At 45.6% G+C, this 17,144-nt stretch overlaps 1 protein-coding gene across 3 annotated transcripts in view; it reads right to left on the bottom strand.

Annotated features, from left to right (window-relative positions):
* The window catches only part of TNFRSF19 (TNF receptor superfamily member 19), an 89,092-nt gene that overhangs the window by 33,837 nt on the left and 38,111 nt on the right, over window positions 1-17,144 (bottom strand). For all 3 annotated transcript variants that reach the window (XM_060287821.2, XM_030882690.3, XM_030882688.3), the window contains exon 5: window positions 10,678-10,763. In XM_060287821.2, coding sequence (XP_060143804.1) covers window positions 10,678-10,763 — 86 coding nt within the window. The remainder of the gene's footprint in view (window positions 1-10,677; window positions 10,764-17,144) is intronic.

Here is a 17,144-nt window from a genome sequence, read left to right as displayed (position 1 = left end):
GGGACCCTGGGACAGGCCTTCTTCTGACCACCTTATCTTACATAATACTCCCCTCCCCCGGAGTATTAGGACGTCGACTCCTTGATCACCGGGAATTTAGTCTGTGTTTTTCACTGCAGGGTCCCTGGTGCCACGTCAGTGCCCAGAGTAGGATCCAGTACATTTGTCCGTGAACAAGAGGACAGACCGGTCGACAGTTATCACATCAGAGAGCTGTCTGTATGTCCTCTGCTTTCCAGACTAGCATTAGGCCCCCAAAAAGGACTCCCTGGGAGACTTCCTGAGCTAAGCAGCCTAACACCAAAAATTTGAAAAAGTAATTTTCCTCATTTTAAAGAAAAGCCTGCCTCTATGACCACTGGAAAGCTTTCCAGGGATGATGGAGTTTCAGTGCACTTCTTAACTTTGAAACTGGAGATTTTGCAGAAAATCATTTAAACACAAAATTCGACATTTCACACCATAACCCTTTGGTCTCCACATAGAAAGGGAAACGTGGACAGAAAACAGTAATATATGCATACATACATTTTTTTTAAATGCAAGCGAACAAAAAGATGTCTAAACCCTATCTTCAAGACAATGGTAAGTATGATAAAGAGAACCCTTCTGAGGTGACTCCAGGCTCTGCTTGAGATGACTCCCCTTTGGGAAGACTTTCACATCTTCCCTGGGGCAGATGATAACACAGCTGTGCACATCTGTCAAAACCCACTGAACTGTGCATGTAAAATGGATGCCTCTCCTTGTACGTCAAGTACATTTCAATAAAGTTAAAAAATTACTTTGGAACAGTTAAAGACAAAAGAAACACTTCTTCCTTTTCCTTATAATTGTACAGTATTGAGAAAAGAAGCGTCCTGAATATTTAAGAAAATGGATACATGATTAGTATATAGACAGAACCCTCACAAACGCTTAATTTCTCTGATATGGTCAAAATAATAAACGAAGCAGTTAAAATACTTGTTTAAACACCTGAAATGGTATATTATTATTTTTTAATTCCTATTTGATATCTGAGTTTAAGCTTCCAAGTTTTACTTTCTACTACCTTTTCCACCCTTTGAGTTATTTTTTAAAAAATTTTTTTAACTTTTTATTTTCCCTTTGAGTTATTTTACATTACTTTTTCAAGTAGGATGACTCAACTACATTTCAAGTATAGTTTCAATGTTTTTTCCTTAAGTTTGAAATTAAACTCTTACTCCTGGTCCTTCCGACCTGGCCTGGAGACGCAGGCCCGACTTGGGCGCCCGTCCTGCCTCTCTGCCCTGAGACCACCTCCTGGCTCTGTGAGGGCAGCACAGGCTGCGGGACCCGGATGGAGTGTCGTACCCTCCGGAACTCAAGCCCTGCTTGCTATTTTATTTATTGATTTTAATTAATTAATTTATTTATGTTTGGCTGTGTTGGGTCTTCGTTGCTGCACGCGGGCTTTCTCTAGTTGCGGGGAGCGGGGGCTACTCTTTGTTGTGGTGCGCGGGCTTCTCACTGCAGTGGCTTCTCATTGTGGAGCACGGGCTCTAGGCGTGCGGGCTTCAGTAGTTGTGGCACGTGGGCTCAGTAGTTGTGGCACATGGGCTTAGTTGCTCTGCTGCATGTGGGATCTTCCCGGACCGGGGCTCGAACCCGTGTCCCCTGCAGTGGCAGGTGGATTCTCAACCACTGTGCCACCAGGGAAGCCCCCCTGCTTGCTATTTTAAACTCTCCTGATGTTTCTCTTTTCCCTCCTCAAAGCAATGTTCCTCCAATGACATCCCTCGTCAAGCAGTTGGCGTGGGAGGCAGCCGGGCGCTCACCCACGTTTAAAGACAAAAAGACCCCCCTCTATGGGGGCAGCTACGTATTCCAGGCGCCCTTGGAATGTGGCCCCTGAAGGACCAAGCGCTGGTTTCCAGGCAGCAGGAGCCCTGGCACAGCACCTCCTGAGAATAAATACTCTGCTCTAAGAGAGGGAGTCATCGTTAAGCTGCAACTTTGAGCGTTTCCACTGCGGGTCCGGCATAAACTGTGAGACGGCTTTTCTCCACACCTATTTATTTCAAGCGTTTAATGGGTACACACACAAATCACTGTACCCTTTGTAAAAGTCCACAACCTAATGAAACAGGCCTGCTGGATTTTATATTTTTTAAATAAACTGCACTTAATCTAACATGCATTTAATTTAGGGATGGCCTTTAACAAACCACAACCTGTTTCTTCGTGAGCAAATATTTAAACGAGTTCATTGACTTTAAATGTCTGAAAGAGACTGAAGATAAAGGCGGAGAAGCTAGATTTATAGCCGACTGGGTACTAATCAACCGCCCCGCTCGAAGGGCGGGACCAAAGCCTTCAGCGTCTCCAGACCAGGACTCTCCCACCTCCCGGACGGCAGCCAGCTGACCAGAGCTCTCAGAGCATCTCCAGACTCAGGGGCCACGGTCCACGGACCCAGCGGAGGCAGCTAAACTGCCCCTTCCTGTTCTTCTTCTTATGCGGGACCAAGTGAACGGCTTACAAATATTTGGCAATTTTGTATCGGGAGAAAAGAATGCACACAGAGCGCATGAGTGTAAGAAACATCTTTCTCTTGAAAGTTTTTGATTTTTATAACCTTAATGAAGCTAGGGCTAAGGAACGATAAATACCCGCAACAGCTAAATAATCGTTCAAAGCAGCTGCAGTTACCGTGCACTTTTTTCTCTCTAAAGAGGCCAAGATGTTAAAACTGCCCTGCTACTTTTTCAATATCCTTGGAAAACGAGGAGTTTGCTATAATGAACTGTCAACCTATGTTTAGCAAACAGTTGTTTACCTCCAGAAGCAAATCTGCTTAAAAAACAGGTTAACCATTAGCAATGGAAATCATTTCAAAGAAATTACAGCAGTTTTTCTGTTTTCTGAAAAAGAGTTCAACAAATGTGATGGGGTCTCCCCTCCCTTACCCTTTCTGGGTCCAGAGCAATAATGAAAACTGCAATGCCTGTCGTGAGTGGCATTAGAAAAGCCCAGGGGGGTCAGTCGTTGAGGTGGAATTGGTCCCTCTGCTCTACACTAAATGGCACAAAGTCACGGCGTGCTCGGCGCTCTGTGGCTGCCCCGTGGGGTCCTGCGTCCTCCCTGCTACAGGCTGCCCTTGAGCTTCTCCCTGCGTCCATTTCTCTGCCTGTCTCAGCTGCTCCCCCACTTCCTGCCCTCTGCCAGGCTGGCTGGGCCGACAGAGCGTCACCCACAGTAAAGCCTAGGTGGACCCCACGGGGGCTCACGAGGCGTCCTCAAGGCAGGACATTCGTGCCGGGACCCTGCAGGGAGCCCTGGTGGATTTCTGTCTCTTTGGTTCCCCCATAAGCAACCTTCCGTGACCACTGTTTTAGACGGTTTGTCAATAAAGTAAGGGAATCACATAATACTGAGAAAAAGAAAGGGAGGAAAAGCAGACAACTAGGGAAAGTGGAAGGAAGAGAGGAGAATGGTTCCCTAAACCAAAGAATAAAGAGTGACCAGCACGGGGAACCTGCTTCAGATGCCTGGGGAGGCTGTCCTGTAGCCCAGGCTGTTTTCTTTGATCTCATTGTTCTCCTATTCTCCACCCTGTTCTGTTTAACAGGAAAGACCCAAATCTTGAAGAAGCTGCCCTTCTCCACCATTTAGGAGGTCCAGGAGCCCCCATCTGTCCTGAAGCAGTCTGGAAGCCGGGCTCCACCAGCACACCCAGGGCACCAGACCCCCCGCCCGACACTTAGAGTCACAGCCTGAGGACCAGAGACTCCGTGAGCATCCTCTGTAAACTGAACCCTTAATTAGCACAGGGCGGCTTTGTGGGCCTGTCCTGCAGAGGATCCAGGAAGGACTCCAGGAAGTCAGGCCACTAAGTATTAGCAAGCCCAGGAGAAGAACTCTCTGTTGCAGAAACAGATGCAATAACATCACATGGTGTTTCCAAAGCAAATGGGTTCGCTATAACTCTTGTGGATTGCATGCATCTCTCTGCATCTCATTCTGTGTCACTCACTCTGATCAGATTCAGTGAGTGTTTTAGTCCCCGGTAGTATGAAGAGTCCTGGGTGCTGGCAGGATGGCAGGAACTGGCTTCTGAACCTCAGGGGTTCAGCTGAAACACAGGTGGCAGCGGAGGTCGCCTGTGTTTCACCACAAGTAACTGGAAAACCCATACTGGCATCGATTTCAGGACACTCCCCATTATTTCCTTTTAAATTGGTTTTCTTTAAAAGAGGTGTTTACCAGGCACCCTTACTTCAAAACAATTTAGCATTGCAGATCAAGAGAGAAAAACATCAGTGCCTTTGGACACACAAACACCTGTGGGCATCCATCCACCTGCCCACCTGTGGAAGGGCTCATGCACACGTGGACAGAGTAATGTGTGTGGCAGAGACAGCCCTGAAATCCAACCACCTGAAGTCCAAAGCCCACGCCATACTCACTCGAAAATATCATTAACGTTTAGAATAGTACGTGAAAAAATATACATCTCAAGTGGAAAAAGGATACAAAATTCTATGTACAGCATCATTACACCTATTTTAAAAAAAGATCAGTAGTAGAGATAGAAGAAAATAAATGAAAGCCGTCAGAAGGCTGTATTTTGTTTTGTATGTGCTAATGCTGGAAATGTTTTGTTTATGATGTTCTCCCCTTCTTTTTTTCTATTAAACTTTAAAAACTATCTTTAATGAGCAAATAATTCTTTTAAAAGTTTACTCTGAAATTAGTTTTATTCGTTATTTACAAGACAGTTTGAGTTTCCTTTGGAAAACAATCAATCTTTCCTAATGTGATGTATTACTTACTGGTGCAGAGATCTGCGGGTTTTCTGAGAGTACTGAGTCATGTAAATTCCTAAACAGTTGCAGGTTAGCACAGCTCCTGACTTTCCTTCTCCCCCACCAGCGACTTATCTGATCGCTTATCTCTTGGGAATCACGTGGCTCGTTGAACAAAGCAAACATCTAGGTTAAACACCCTTAAATAAAAACCGCTTTGAATTTTTTCAAAACCATTTGTTCCAACTACAGTTCCAAATTAAGTAAACAGGTCTAAAAGAAATCACACCAAATCTGCATTTCTTATCAGGCCCGTGGCAGGACACAGTTCTAAAATCTCCTGGCGTTTTCCTCTATTTCTCCTAATGCTCTACACAGCTGCACCTGATCAGGAGGTGAAGCTATGATGAGGGGCAAAGCCTGAAGCAGGGGTTTCCACGTAAAGGTTGCCACTTACTTATCTGCGTCTACAGCGATGTCAACCAGACTTCCTCATGAATTAATGCTACAGGCAGACTAGCTGACGTTCACACGTCCATCGTTACTTTGTGGGGAGGAGAGCTTCAGGTCATGTTGGCCGGGCAGCGGGCATGAGGCCTTGCGCCATGGGACAGAGAGGAGAGCAGCCGGCCGGAGTAGGGACTCTTCGGCCAGCCGAGTAACCAAACGCAAAAGTCCACCGCAGCCCCTTTCTAGGTAACCTTCACTGCTCAGCCCCCAGTGCAGGGGGAGGACCAGCAAGGCAACATCACAGCCAGCTGCATCTGAGACCCTCCCCGAGTGGGGCAGTTCCCAGCCCCCGTACCCCGTGAAGGGTACACCTGGGGTGGGCGGGGCCGCAGGCACCATCGGGAAGAAGGCTGGTGTGCTTCTGGACGCGAGTCCGTTCAGTTCCATCTAAACTCGGCCAACGTGGCATGCTTAGCCCCATTTCTCAAGGAGAAGTGGAGGTTCAAAGTGGTGAGCTGACTTGCCCGACGCGACACCATCGGTCCAGGCGGAGCCTGGTCCCAGGCTGTGTCCTACACTCTGCTGCTGGTAGACGCCAAGTTTCCGAGGACTCCTTAAGACTGGGCCAATATAAAGAGTCAGGGGGTATAGAAATTTCCTTCTAGCTTTTTTTTTTAATATTTATTTTATTTATTTATTTTTATTTTTGGCTGCGTCGAGTCTTAGTTGCAGCGCGCGGGCTTCTCTAGTTGTGTCGCGTGGGCTCTGTACGTTGTGGCGCACGGGCTTAGTTGCCCCGCGGCATGCGGGATCTTAGTTCCCCGACCAGGGATGGAACGCACATCCCCTGCATTGGAGGGGGGATTCTTTACCCCTGGACCACCAGCGAAGTCCCTCCTAGTTTTTGAAATCAGTTTACAAGGAATACAGGTATGCCCTACAGGGAGAGAAACGCCTGTTGAGACACCCTTGATCACAAATTGAAGCTGCAGAGAACAGATCTGTCATCTGATGGCTAACGTGTCCTCCATCTCCTGTCACCCCCTGTCCAGCTGAGCGGGGCGGCTTCCCACACTCACTGCTGGTCTTTGAACCACTGCCTCTGCTAAACACCAGACCCCCGGGCAGGCCCGCGGCCCTTTCCCCAGGCAGCAATTTCTCCCAAACGCTACGAGGTGAGGCCGAGGCACCAGGAAGCACCGCATGGTAGGAGGGGCAGGGAAGGGGCTGAGAGCTTGGAGCTCCTGCCCGCCCGGACACCGCACAGAGGATCCCAGACACCGACCAGCTCCTACTCACATCAGCCTTAGCGGGGGCGGGCACCCCATTTTACAGACATGAAACCCAGCCCCCGGGGAGTTCAGTCACCCGCCACAGTTACACCAGCCAAGACAGGGACGGGCCTGGGTGGCCCTTCGGAGAGTTGACGGAAATATGGGAAGTCGTCAATCTTGTGCTTTCTGTTAAGTTTTCTCGTAATCTCGCGAAGCAAATCTTCGGTTTGCTTCAGGTATCATAAAAAAATGTCTTTACAGTCATTTAAAATTATTCTGGTGTTATTAACACAGACAGTCATCCTCTTTAAGGACTCCTTTGTTGCTTGCTATAAGCTGTGCATTTGGGGTACAATTTAGGTATGTCTTGTGGCAGCAGGACCCCTACGGATATCACAGCAGAGGCAAACAAGGTCTCACCAGGACCACCAACTCCAGCGACCTCGGTGCTCCTGGGAAACCCACCGCTTAATCTAACCTAGTCCGTCCACTGTCTGGGATGAGACCCTCGGCCACCTGTGCCTGTCCAGCCTCCGCCGGCAGAGGGGCACCTCGTGCTTGCCCCACACACGGCCAAGAACGAGAGCGCCTCGCGGGACTCTGGACGCACAAGCCCGGCTTCTCGCCCACCTGCGCCCCGCCCAGCCCTGGTTACAGCACGGAGCCCTCGCCGCCACCAGAGGCCGACCCTTCTCTGGATCCTTCAACAAACCTCACGTGACATCATTCTTTTGTTCTCTCACATAGAACAGTCAGCCTCTCTCAACTGGACCTTCCCCTCAGCCTGCAAACAGGCAGATGTGTCTCCTGCCTGCGAACAACATAAAACAAAACCCCTGCCCTGCCTGCACCCTCCCGCGCGTCACCTTCAAGCCAGAGCTCTGGACCGAGTGGCCTACCGTCGGCTCTGCTGCTCTCCTTGCACAACCTCCTACATCACCGTCATCTGGCTTCTCTTTCCATCACTCCCTAAAATGGCCGCCAAAGACCTCCGGGGCCAAGTCCAAGGGCACTTCCCGCCTCGGCGACCCACCCCGCCCCTGCCCCAGCTTCCTCCTTCTCATCCTCCCCTGGCCGATCCTCAGGTCACAGCTGGAAAGTCACAGTCGGGGCAGCCCCCCTCCGGCTCCCGAGCCATCACCCATCACTTCTTCTTAAAGCCGCGCATCCTCCCAGGTGGGACTGATCCACCAGGTGCATCCAGGTGTGCGGCGCCTGAGTGACTCGACAGCTAGCCGCCTGCACCCTACGCTCCATGAAGGGAAGGGCTGGGTCTACGTGTGTCCCGTGGTGTGCACGCTCCCAGCAGGAACCCAAGTATTTGTTCAGCAGGTAAGTGGGAAAGGCTGCACCTCCCAGGACGACGGTGTTTACCTGCACCGATCGGATTCTCTCCTCCAGGAGCCTGACCAGGGAAGTACACACCCCAGCAGCCCGCTGAGAGTGTTGGGGGGGACGGGGGACTGAAGCAGAACCTGAAACAGTAGCTGCGGGGAGCGTGCTGCTGCAGAGGCCACAGCCCCCAGACTCCAGGGCTGCCGCTGGGCCTGGGGAGGCCAGCCTCCCGCTGCCACCTGTATCACTGAAACAAGCCCCATCGCTCCAGGTGGCTTGAGAGGCGCCACCACCTTCGAGCTTAGAGTCTAAATAACACAGCAACTCCCCGGGGAAGATCACCGAAGGAGCAGTTTTTCGTGGTTGAGTGGAAAAGCCCGAAGTAGAAGAAATGAAAACATAAGGCGCCTTACATAATGTCCCCCAAAGACCTCAAGATCTCTTTCGAAGAGATTAGCTGCGTTCTGGAATTATTCCCAAGAACTGTGCCAAAGGCAGCAAACTATCCTTCCAAGTGATAAGCATTAAGGCTCACGAAAGACCACCAGACAGTGGTTTCATAATTCCAAAAGCTATCAGCTGTGTGTACTGCATTTCTGACTCTGAAAAATAATTTGTACTTCTTTGCTTTCTAAAAAGTCTCATATAGGGAGAAACATATCTATACACATAAATTAAACTAGCCAATTTTCTTTTCAAATTATAACTTACGGCTCTACAAGACATGAAAGGTTAAATGTGAAATCTACATTGACAGGCTAAGTTATGATGTCCAAGCTACGCCAGACCCCCAAGGCAAAGGATTCCAGTGCCTCAGACTTACGACTAGATTACATTAAATTTAAACTCAATAAATTAAAGGGGAAAAAACCCTCTAGGACTTTCCAACTCTAAATTGGGCAATACTGATTTCTTCCCTAAATCTTTTTATGGGCGTTTAGCAGGAAGGGCATAATCTTGGCCTTCTGGCCAAAATGATGGCTGAGCTGAGCCACGGGCCAGACTAGGTTGCGGCCACATTTTAACTGGCAAGGGGACGTGTCCTTTTATGGGCTGTGTAGCAAAAAGAGACTCTTTCAGTATCTCCCCTATGTTAGATGTTTAGAGTTTTTGTTAAGTGATAAACCTCAAAGCAAATAATACAGGAAAAAGTCAACATGGAGTGGATTACACCAGCCAACAGAGGACAGACTGGACAGCTGGGTTTTTCTAGCGAGACAGGAGGGCGTGGGGGGGAAGAACGCAGTATTTGGAGTTAGACCTGGGATTGAATATTGTCCCTGCCCATCACCAGCCAACAATGGGAAGTTATTAACCCTCTGGACCCAGTGTCCTCCATGACGAATGCGAGCTGATGAGGACATTGAGAAAATCAAGTAAAACAAATTGTGACCAATACATAACAGGTATTCAGTACCGCATCTGTTCATTGCAATGAGTTATTTGGCGAGCGTTGACCTGTTACAAAGATGGGGAGTCAGGGTGCGTTTCTATAAAAGTTGGAAAGGGTCAAGTTCTTTGCCTTTCCGTCACTTCAGATGTAGAAAGTAATGTGCTTTGGCAAAGGACGTAATAGTAGGGACTGCAAAATGCCATGATGTTCTTGGAAACAAAAGTACCATGTGACCTTGTCAAATAATGCAATGACTTTCAATGGATTAAAGGGGCTTCTGTCACAAACAGAAGCAAGAGGTCAGATCCCATGCATGGAAAATTATACCAGACTAATCCCTAAATAAACATCTGTATTACTCATGCTCCCCGAGAGTGAAGAGCAACCCATGCAGGGATGGCGCCCTCCTCCAGCCTTCCTCCTGGACCTCGCTGCTCCCGCAGCTCAGGAAGGCCCTGCTCAGCGGAGACAAGCCTGCCCTGAGCACACCTGGGGGCCGGGGTTGGGGGGCGCCTGCCCTCTGACTTCTCTCCTGGCCCCTCACCTGTGGGTTTTCATTGGCCAGATTTGTATTTAGGATTAAGAAGAGTGAGGAATCACTCTTTCCTATTCAAAGTCAATGCAGGTTGATAACCTGAATCAAACGCCTTTTCCATCTAAGGAAAAAATATGGTCAACAAGTTCAAGTAATGTTAATACAAAGAAGAAAAGGCACAATTTTCTCTTTACCAGCATGTAATGGGTTTTCTCTTTTTACTTATTTATTAAATGAGAAAAGTGAAGGAGGGAATGAAATGAACTAGGATGCACACTCATTCGGCAGGTGATTGCCATTCCCCGAGGGGGATGTCTCCAGAAACGCCTGGGAGCCACCCCACGACAGCGTCTGGGGCCTAGGAAGAGCCCGGCACAAAGACACGACGCAGTAGGATGTGGACCTCCTAGTTAACTGGAGTTGCCTGAGTTATGATCTAGAATGAAAGGTAAGAGTCTGGGGCTTCCCAGGTGGTGCAGTGGTTGAGAGTCCGCCTACCGATGCAGGGGACACGGGTTCGTGCCCCAGTCCGGGAAGATCCCACATGCCACGGAGCGGCTGGGTCCGTGAGCCGTGGCCGCTGAGCCTGCACGTCCGGAGCCTGTGCTCCGCGACGGGAGAGGCCACAGCAGTGAGAGGCCCGCGTACCGCAAAAAAAAAACAACAAAAAAAAAGATAAGAGTCTGAATGGGACATGGCAGCAGCAACGCCTCTGTGCTTCACCCGAGATTCTAATCAATGGATGCAGTTTGCTGACTGAGACGCACAACAAAAGGGCTTTCTGTCCTGCTGGACTCCCGATAAAAGGCCACGCACTCTAAGCCCCGCAGTAGAGAGAGATTTTGTTCCATTTGTCCACTGAAGAAAGGTTTTTAAAAAGGCCCAGAGCCCCTCTGCTCTTTGTACGGCGTTACTCACAGTGTGGCTCGTAGGGGGGCGGCGGGTCTCCGCAAGGCACACACTCCATGTCTTGAAAACCAACAAGTTTGGTCTTCCTGTAAAATCTAGAAGAGAAAGGGAAATAATCCTTGTTAGCATTTTCATCTAAGCTCACAGTTGCAGCAAACAGACTTATGTGATAAATTACTGGCAGTCTCCATTACCAGTTCTAGCGTTTCAAAAAAGGTTCTCAAAGGCTTAACCAGAACAGCAGACAGACACATCCTTAGAAAGGTCTCTGAGCATGCAATGAACGCTTAAGAAGTAACAATTCACTAAATGTAACCTTGTAGGTTCTACTCAGCCCCACTTTTCGTACACTGAGGTGGGGTGCCCGTGAGGGCGTATGAAATCTGGACATTTCTATTGTCATTTAAATGACAAAATGCCTTGTGAAGTGCTAGTTTTTAACCTTTGAAATTCGAAGGCCAAAAATGCTAAGCAAACCATAAAACCATTGGAAAAATGCAGGCAGATACTGATACAATCGTGATAAAAGGGGGCATGTTTCTAGGCATGACAAGAAACCCAGGAGCCAGGACGATAGAGATTAACAGCTTTGAGCACACACACACATACACACACACACACACACACACACACACACACAAATACTAGAGGCATCTGAAGAGCAAAAACAAAGCATCATCAACATAGTGGGCAAAAGAAAATTGGAAAATAGTTCTAGTCATGGTATTGTCTATAACTTTAGACTATAAGATAAAACTTAAAAATCATTATGGTGAAGTGAACAAGGCAACTGAAAAACAGGCAAAGACACTATTCCCAAAAGAAGAACATTTCATAATTTTAAAACTTCACAATTAAAACTAAAAAGATGATGCAATTAAATTTTAAAAATTAACAGTAACATGTTTAACCTCATTACTAACAAGTAAGTGCAAATTGCAGTGAAGATATACCATTTTCACTTAGAAAATTGGGAACGTGTTGGCGTGAGCCTAGGTAAATAGGCTCTTGTGTTTATCGTCAGTGGGCATATACATTGACACTTTAGGAGGGCAATTAGCTGTAGGCCATCAGAACTCAATAGAATAGTTTACATTCCACCCAGTAATTTCATTTTTTGAAATTTATCTTCAAAAAATAATCAAGTGGGTGAAGCTGGATGTAAAGAGTGTAACCACCGCATTGCTCATAAAAGAAAAAAAGCCAATGAGGCACAGTCCCATACCCAAAGCAGACATGACCAGCCATGGTAGACACAAGGCTGTGTAATACAAAGGGGCTTTTAGAAACCATGATGCAGATCTACATATCTATTTTTTTTAATTCATTAAATATCATTAAGTGGAAAAGAAAGAACTGTGAATTATATAATGCCATTTTGCACAGACACACGCTTTTGTATAGATTCTTTCAGATCATTTATTTACCAATGCAGCTAAGAACAATTTTTGTGCATATATTTGCATTGTAAACAGTTTGGAAGGATATTCTATGCCACATATTAACTGATTATTTCTAGATGGTGGGAATTCAAGTGATTTTACATGTATGTATATCTTCCAACTTTTTCATGACGAAAATAGTGACATGGAGAATAAATTACAGATCACGTTCATAAAGACAGGTAGATGCAATTATTTTGTGGAATTGATAATGTAGTAGCAAATCTGTGTGATCTGTGGTTGAAGCAAAATTTGCATTTGAAACTAGATAATTAGACCAAATGTCCAGGCACACCCAGCACTTGCTCAACCTTCCATTTTCATCTGACTGTGAAAATCTGTTTAAATGATTGTAATATGGTGACTTTCCACCAGAATTTATAAAAAATATTTATTTTGGAATTTATAAAGTAAAAGTTAAAGAACAAAGTTGGAGGATTCACACTTTCTGATATCAAAACATATTACGAACTCCCAATTATCAATACTGGCATAAATGCAGACATACAGACCAATGGAACAGAACAGAGAGCCCAGAAATGAACCCTCACACATATGGTCAAATGCTTTTTGACAAGGGTGCCAAGACCACTTAATGGCTATAGGACAGTCTCTTCAACAAAAGGTGCTGCAAAAACTGGATATCCACGTGCAAAAGAATGAAGTTGGATCCTGATCTTTCACCATATACAAAAATTAATTCAAAATTAATTAAACATAAGACCCCAAACTACAAAACTCCTAGAAGAAAATATAGGAGAAGTTTCATGACATGGACTCTGGCAATGATGTCTTGGATATGACATCAAAAGGCAACCAGAAGGCATGTAATAAATAGGCAACAAAAGCAAAAATAGACAAGAGGGAATATATTAAACTTAAAACTTTTGTGCATCGAAGGATACTATCAATGTATACTTGTTCCCAAACTCACGGAGTCGTATACAATAAACATGTATAGCTTTGTCAATCATACCTCAACAAAGTGGTTCAAAAAATGCCACAACCAAAAAAAAAAGTTTTAAATTATAGTAATAATAGTTTCTTTGGTGGTTAAAAAAAAAAGATACAATGAAAACAGTGAAAAGGCAACCTACCCCTGTGGGAAAAGACATTTGCAAATCACATATATGATAAGGGGTCAATATTCAGAATATATAAGGAACTCCTACAACTCAACAACAAAAATCAAATAACCTGATTTAAAAATGGGTAGAGGACTTGAATATTTCTCCAAAGAGGATATATAAATGGTAAGCAAGCACATGAAAAGACGGTTAACATCACTACTCATCAGGGAAATGCAAATCAAAACCGCAGTGAGTCATCACCTCAAACTCATTAGGATGGCTGCTATTAAAAAAAAAGTGTTGGTGAGAATGTGGAGAAACTGGAACCCCTGTGCACTACTGGCAGGAATATTAAATGGAGCAACTGCTATGACAAATGGTATGGAGTTTTCTTAGAAAATTAAAAATAAAACTAGCATAAGATCCAGAAATTCCACTTCTGGGTATATACCCAAAAACATTTTTTTTTAATTCTTTTTCTTATTCATTTATTTATTTTTTGGCGGTGTTTGGTCTTTGTTGCTGCACGTGGGCTTTCTCTAGTTGCGGCAAGCGGTGGCTACTCTTTGCTGCGGTGTACAGGCTTCTCATTGCAGTGGCTTCTCTTGTTGCAGAGCACGGGCTCTAGGCGCACAGGCTTCAGTAGTTGTGGCACGCGGGCTTCAGTAGCTGTGGCTTGCAGGCTCTAGAGTGCAGGCTCAGTAGTTGTGGCACACGGGCTTAGTTGCTCCACGGCATGTGGGATCTTCCCTGACCAGGGCTCGAACCTGTGTCCCCTGCATTGGCAGGCGGATTCTTAAACACTGCTCCACCAGGGAAGGCCTAGCCAAAAGAATTGAAACCAGGATCTTGCTGAAGAGACTGTCTTTTCTCCATTGTATGTTCTTGCATCCTTTGTCGTAGATTAACTGACCATAGGGGCACGGGTTTATTTCTGGGCTCTCTGTTCTGTTCCATTGATCCATATGTCTGTTTTTGTGCCAATACCATGCTGTTTTGATTACTGCAGCTTTGTAGTACAGTCTGAAATCTGGGAGGGTTATGTCTCCAGCTTTGTCCGTTTTCCTCAGGATTGCTTTGGCAATTCTGGGTCTTTTGTGGCTCCATATAAATTTTAGGATTTTTTGTTCTAGTCCTGTGAAAAATGTCATGGGTAATTTGATAGGAAGCACAATAAATCTGTCGATTGCTTTGGGTAGTGTGGCCATTTTGACAAAATTAATTCTTCCAATCTAAGAGCATGGGATATCTTTCCATTTCTTTAAATAATCTTCAATTTCCTTTATCAATGTTTTCTAGTTCTCAGTGTATAAGTCTTTCACCTCCTTGGTCAGGTTTACTCCTAGGTTTTTTTTTTTTTTGGACACGATTTTAAAGGAATATTTTTAAACTTTCTCTTTCTGATATTTCATTGTTAGTCTAAAGAAATGCAACAGATTTCTGTATGTTAATCTCGTATCCTGCTACCTTGAGGAATTTATCAGTTCTAATAGTGTTGTGTGGAGTCTTTAGTGTTTTCTATATAGAGAATCATGTCATCTGCGTATAATGACAACGTGAATACACACTACTGAACTGTACACTTAAAAAATGGTTAAGATGGTAAATTTTATGTTACATTTTTTTACCACACCTAAAAAATGCATTAAAAAATCTAAAAATAGGTAAAAAACCATACGACAATATAAGGGAGCTTTCTTAGATGTACTTCTTGCTAAACATTGTAATATATACGGACTAATTCTCTTTATCTCAGACAGAAAACATGCCAAATTATAAGTTGATTAAATTAAATATTGAGATAGTCTAACATAGTTTTTAAACAGAAAAACTCTTTCTATGTAAATAAGCTAAACAAGTGCTGGGAATCAAATGTGGACATTATTGAACTTTTTTTTTTTTTTTTTTTTTGCGGTATGTGGGCCTCTCACTGTTGCGGCCTCTCCCGTTGCGGAGCACAGGCTCCGGACGCGCAGGTCCAGCGGCCATGGCTCACGGCCCAGCCGCTCCGCAGCATGTGGGACCCTCCCGGACCGGCGCACGAACCCGTGTCCCCTGCATCGGCAGGCGGACTCTCAACCACTGCGCCACCGGGGAGGCCCCTGAACATTTTTAAAATAATGAATTCTATTTGTGACAAAACAGTTTGGAGGTCTGAGCTCTCCCTGAAATTGAACAAAATATATTTGCCAAAAATATAATTATTAAAATATGTGATCAGTTTGGGGGCTGTAACACAAATGAGGCTAGCAGGTGAGAAAATCCCATGTTTTCAATGACCATTAAGTCTAACTAGAAACCCTAACTAGATAGGAGGTTGGATGGGCCTGCCTTGTTGCCACTGCTCACAGGAGAGGCGATACTTGGGCATGATGCTCATAGCAGCTATCAGCAGCGGTACAGAGATTATCCAAAAGCATTCAGGACCTGCTCTGCCAGCTTCGTCATTACAATGGCTGGACGGCAGAATCTAAGATGTTTTTTAACTGCTAACGAAATTTTCAAAGCCATCAACCGACTCTCACTTTTTCCACTTAGTACAAATGAGATTAAGGTCTGAATCCTAAAGCACAGAATAATTACTGAATCACCAATTATGTATTAACGATCAAAGACATTGTTTTTTTATTTTTAAAAAAGTCTCCTTAAAATTATCATCCAATTTGTAGATGAAGATACAGAAATTAGAGTTTTAAGATGTGACAAAAGATTAAGTGGGTAAAGAAATCTATAAATCTTTAAAAATTATTCTTCTCTCTATTTTGTTTAGATTGCCAAGGTTTGGGGGACATAGATAGATTTGCAACTCTGCTCCTGACCAAATGAGACAGGACACAAATTTTAAAAAATTAAATAAGACAAAAGAGAACAGAGACATATACACGGTGTCTGGTTAAACTGCTTTTTATCGTTGAACTTTAAATTTTACTCCGTGCTTTCAGCTAATGCAAAGAGACAAAAGGAAACCACATTGAATTTTATCTAATTTACTGTCTGATGAGATGCAGCATATAAATACATCTATCCACCCAAAATATTCCCCAACACTGAATGTGAAGAGGCGTTTTTAATTGAGCTGAACCCAAATAATACTACTTAGTCTAATGAACACCAGCTTGATAACTGCTATTTTAAGAAAGCCTGGTTGCAGACACTAACTCTTCCACCAATGAACGCTTTTCTGCAGGGGGATGACAGACCCCAGTCCAGCCCTGGTTTCAGAACGATCTCCCTTAATACAGGTTTGAATGCAGCTGCCACGTCCTGTGTGTGACATCAGGTCCCATTTCCTGCAGCACGTCTGCCGGGGGCGGGTGACAATTCTGCCCTCTCCTACACACCCGTGGGCTCCGTGTTTGTGCTGGAGGGTCAGCCCCCTGTTCACAGTTCTCGGCAGCCAAAGCGATGGCCCCAGTGACACTGAGAAGATGCTACTGAAAAGATGACCGTCAGGGGAAGAGCCTGGTGTTGCCTGGGGCGCTCGGGATGGGCAAGGGTTGCCAAGTGCCACTGTAAGCAGAAGGACGGAGGACGGACCAGGCGGTTGGGGAGCAGGGCTGACGGGGGTTGGGGGGGGAGTGGGTACAGAACCGGTAGAGGCCATCCTCAGGGGCAGCGAAACAGGGCTCGAGCAAGTCATTCATCCGCTCCAAGGATGGACTTCCTCCTTTGTAAGGAGGGGGTGATGTTAATCCCTAGTGTTAGCCATCCCGGTTACTAAAAGCAGCAAAGAACTGGCAGGGGCTGGTTTACTCTTCCAGGGCGGGGCCCCAGGTCCCCTCGGCAGAGAAGGGAAGGGGGCGTGGGCCAGAACAGGGGCTGGAGGCCCTTTGGCCACTTTCAGCAAAGCTTTCACTGGCCCCCAGTAACATTAATTGGCAACAATGTCAATGATTTATCTAGTGCTTACTGTGTACTAGGCGCTCTGCTAGGCGCTCTACGTGAGCTATGTTCTTAATCCTTC

Source organism: Globicephala melas, chromosome 18 (genome assembly GCF_963455315.2).
Source record: "Globicephala melas chromosome 18, mGloMel1.2, whole genome shotgun sequence".
In the NCBI taxonomy this organism is placed as follows: domain Eukaryota; kingdom Metazoa; phylum Chordata; class Mammalia; order Artiodactyla; family Delphinidae; genus Globicephala; species Globicephala melas.
The sequence above is the reverse complement of the archived record's forward strand: the minus strand, read 5'-3'. Positions and strand labels throughout refer to the sequence as shown.